Source organism: Aspergillus viridinutans, assembly GCF_018404265.1.
Source record: "Aspergillus viridinutans IFM 47045 DNA, scaffold_1, whole genome shotgun sequence".
Taxonomy (NCBI): domain Eukaryota; kingdom Fungi; phylum Ascomycota; class Eurotiomycetes; order Eurotiales; family Aspergillaceae; genus Aspergillus; species Aspergillus viridinutans.
In genome coordinates, this window is record NW_025091217.1 from 5,368,072 (window position 1) to 5,372,607 (window position 4,536).

At 48.8% G+C, this 4,536-nt stretch overlaps 1 protein-coding gene across 1 annotated transcript; it reads right to left on the reverse strand.

Annotated features, from left to right (window-relative positions):
• Window positions 1-1,433: 1,433 nt before the first annotated feature.
• Window positions 1,434-3,532, reverse strand: Aspvir_001572 (ferric reductase family protein; the record flags this gene model as incomplete). Its single annotated transcript, XM_043266692.1, has 6 exons — window positions 1,434-1,828; window positions 1,879-2,040; window positions 2,096-2,495; window positions 2,548-2,733; window positions 2,795-2,856; window positions 2,908-3,532. The coding sequence occupies 6 exons, from the start codon at window positions 3,530-3,532 to the stop codon at window positions 1,434-1,436; spliced, it is 1,830 nt and encodes a 609-aa protein (XP_043122627.1).
• Between the last annotated feature and the right edge of the window lie 1,004 nt (window positions 3,533-4,536).

A 4,536-nucleotide genomic window follows, 5' to 3' on the forward strand; every position in this document is an offset into this window, starting at 1 on the left:
GTCCTTGCTTTGATTTCTCATATGTCCAACAAGAAAGACTTTTCCCCTCGCCATTTGGATCATGGGGAACATACGCTGATGGTAATTTTACAGTGAGGCAGTCCATTGCGGAATAGTGCATGAAGATGGGGCAATACGTAACCTCCTTTGGGACAAGGAAGGTAATAAATGGTGGGGTCCCTTTCTGTGTAGTCCTTTAGGACATCGTGTACTACGACCAATTTCTAACTCCGTGGCCAGCTACCTGGTTGATTGGGAACGCTGGCACTTTGCAAATGAGAAAACTGCTTGGGAAGATCGCATCTACATTAGCTGGAATCTCGCACAAGAGGGGCCGTCGCATGATCTTTTTGATATGTCTGATTGGTGCCTGTGATATCGACGTATGGAGTTGTAATGATCTTAGTCGAGGAAGGGAAAGGGCGTTTTCACCACCTCCACAACCCATGCTCTGACAATATAATGCTATTATTTGTTTCTCGTCATTTCATCGGCTCCCCCATGTTGGATGGCGGATTCCAGAGACATATGAGTGTCTGACTCACGAATCACCCAGGGTGCTGCCCCCTGGCACATTAGCTGGAGGCTGTTGGCTATATATCCTGCCCTACTCTTCATTCCCTATCTAGGTGTTAAAAACCTAGGATGTTCATGAGTCGTTATAGTTCTAGCCTGTTTAAAGACCTGAAGCCAAGCTCCATATACTACTATTTTTAAGAGTTATAAGGTTGGGATACTCGTTTTACTAACCATGGGCAGGGGGAGTTACGACTAACTGGTTAGATGATACCCTAATCATTAATCCCTGGCCAAGGGCATGATAGAATGATGTAGCTTAGCCCCCTTCCTAAGAATCCATTCAGGGGCCTGAGGCTCTCTCCTAAGATATTCAGAGAGCCTATCACCCTCGCAGGTGTTTGTTAGACCCCCTAGACCACCATTAGCTTTTTGGTTAAAACCCTGGCCACCATAAGAAGGTAGCTGATTGGTTTAACCAGGCCCTATCCTGGTCCAGGCTTTTATGAGATAAAGGCAGGGTACTGCCTCGTATATGTAGTTGAGGGGGATGGCGCTCACGTAGCTGCCTGAGGCTCCATATAATACTATTCTTCATCTTCACCTTTCCCAAAGAAATGAACATCGGCCTCTTGTTACAAACTTTAGGCTATGTTTTCCCTCCTACTCTTTCTTGTGGCCCTGAGTTTCCAATTGAAGACTGAGTAATGCAGCACGAGACTCGTCACCAGCCGTCCTTGATGTCAGCGAGGTCAATGGCCAACGCATTCCAGGTAAATTACGAGCATCGAGGCACATACAGAGCCAGTTGGACCGGATCTGTCAGGCTATTAATGGTATGTCAAAACCCAGTTGATTCTAGCTAGTCTAGTGTCGTCTGCGGAGTTGCGCAGAAATGTTGTTCGATAGTGCATATTCTACCAGGAAAATGTATCTTCATAAAAATCGACCAACTGCCCATTCTGACGTTCTCGAACGGCCTGTCTCACGTCGTCGCCCAGTCCTCCAGGGCCGCAAACACTAACGGCCATCGCACCAACTTGTTGCGCCATCTCGACATCCACAACTTCCGCAAACGATGGTTTGCCGTACTTGATGCTGATAGACACAGTTGATGGTGGTGATTTGGTCCAAGGGCTCTCGTCGGATAAGTATTCGTCTGTGCTATACCCTTTTGATGTCACGTAGATTTGAATTGATAATGAGAACTCGGGAAGCTGGAAGTATGAGTGTTGCTTGCGCTCATTCGGGGCTTCGACGGCTGGGTGGTCGAGTAGAGAGGCCATCCATGGCTGGATCCAGTCCAGATGCTCTAATTGGGGTCAGCTCATGTTCATTTGCTATTTGACCTCTAGAACCTACCTAGTTGGCGCACAACCCATACCAAGGTGACTCTCCGCACCGCCATCGATCGGTTGGAGAAACCATCGGCAAACTCACGCAGGTAGGAAAGTGGGTGAGTTATCCCTATCCCTCCTGCTACGAGCAGTACTGTACCATAAGATGCAAGCGAGTGAAGCCCCCCTGTGTTCCACAACGTAAGCGTATGCCCCAAAATGAATAGAGTCATAATGCATACCGAATGGCCCTTCCGCCAAAGCAGTCGCGTCGAACCTCCCTTCCTCCGAGCTGTGAACCTTCCTCAAAAGCTTGTTGGTAAATCCGTCTCGCCGCTTGATCAGGAATGACATGGTAGTCCGCTGAGGTCCACCCAGCAAGACATTGAATGAGTCGCTTGAATCGCGCTTTTCGCTGGAAGTCATCCGATCCGAGGATGTCCATGCCACAGAGAACGGATGCGAGGTCCATAATCCTAGCGACGGGATATAGAGGTACATATACTGTCCGGCCTTGACTGTCCAGGGACGCGACACGGCAACCTCGACACGCGCGACATCTCCAGGCAATAGTTCCACGGTAGCAGAAGTACGCTGCTTGCCACAATTCCGCCAAATAATACTGATGAGACGTGCAATTCTCTGGAGAGACGCATGAGTAGTGCGAACTTGATGACCAAGGGCATATACTCACATCAAGACCCCAAAGGATTAACGTGGCCAGGAGAACCCTCTGTTGGGCCAAGCCACGCAGATGATACCATAGCCCAACAAATGCCATGACTGCAAGGATTATATGAAAGTGAAGAAAGGCTTCGTAGAATGCATGCCGAATTGGCGATACTGATTGAAAGAAAATAACAACAAATGCAATAAGAGCCTACCATCGACCGCGTTAGCAATGCCAGTAGGTAAGCCGTTCGTCGACACAGATCACTTACAATGATTCCATATACATAGAAAGGCTTATTCCAAAGTTCGTTCATGATCACGTCCATAGTTACTATTTCCCTTGTCAGCAACGGCCATCATTCGAGACAGCTGAACCACCCACCCTGCCTGGCCTGTGCCCCAATGACACAGCCCATGTGAACAAGGGCTCCAGCAATCATGATCCGTCCGACCCAGCGGTGCAGGAGATTGAAAGTGTCAAAAGGAATGCCCAGAAGTGGGATGAGGGGATTGTTCCGGCCCGCGGTCAAGACCAGCGCAGGTGAGTTCATTACTGCTAGATGTCCGGCGGCATATTTTAATTGGTACATCTTTTCTTGATAGTCCGTCCACCAGTCGACTAGCACGAACAAGAAAATCAGGTTGGTCGTGATATATGCCAAAAGTAATGTGGCCTCCAGTCGTAAGGGTACGTTTCCCATGTGAATTCTGTCGAGCAGTTGAAATTCGCGACTGTGCCGTTTGGAAAACAACGGTGCATAGAGTACATGTTTCTTTATCCAGGCAAAGATGGTGCTGGTCCGCGAGAACTTGCTCTGGTCATCTGTCCGAAGAATCTCACGTAAACGACGACGATGCCGAACCCTTATGACCACCCGACACACGAATAGAACAGTGAAGACCCCGCTGAGGACGAAGAGAGGTGTCGCCAATGCCGGGTTCATAGGACGATGAGGGTAGCCGGGGTGGGAGTGATCTACCCCTGGTCCTCCGAGTTCTACTCCCATTTCCTGAGATCAAAAGAAACATTCAAATCACAAGTTGAATGACGGGCGAACAGAGAGGATCGAAGTATAGCAGCGGCAAAAGCTGCACATGCGCTTCCACACTGGCTAAAAGGCCGCGAATAGAAGTGAGTTCTTGCAGAAGTTAAAGCAGTCAAATCATGGACTCAAAACACCAGGCCATGAACAATAAAAATAAATCAAGCCATGACGTGACACTGCTTCTACAATGACCTCCTCTCCTGATGCCGTCATCCACCATCGAGTAGTAGTAACGCAAAGGGTCACCCAACAAGCTACAAGGAAGACGGTGACAAAAAGATCAGCATCAGCAATCAAGCTAGTGCAACCATGGAGAATGTCGGGGGTTGATGTCTTACTCAGCTGAGCTTCGCTCTGGAATGTGAGAGACTTGGAGCGTGGAGCCCGTCTAGATCACAGCGGAGATCCCTATTATTGCCGGGCCTCGAAACGAACCAAAAACCTCAATCAAAATTTCATTGAGTAATCTTACTCAGCATTGCCGACAGCTGGGATTTCTGGTCAAGTTATTAGCAGATGTCTTGGACTTGGATTGAACTATTGGAGTCTTCGGATGGGCCCCTACTCTCCGATGGAACGGTAGCTCCGAAAACGGAAAGTCATGCAGGATCGCCAGATTCCGCGAATACCGAAAGCTTGATTTCTCGCCCTGAGCATAAGTCCTGCTCCATTGTTTGGCAAGAATCGACGCTAAAGATGTCCACGCCCTCGTCATCTTGCAGATTATGAGCCTATGACGCAGCAGCTGCCTGCCAGCCTGGGCTAATCACGAGATGACATCTCTGTCATGCGTCTCTTCTGGTCAACTGTGAAGCAATCAACGGTGTAGCTTGCCATGCTCTCTAGCCTGCAAGGATCTCTCTATTCACTAGCATGACAGTCTGACCAGGTCCACTCTATATTGAGCGTTTCTAAGCCACAGACGTCGAATCGTCATCCGAGCTACACCAAAGCTTTCACATAGC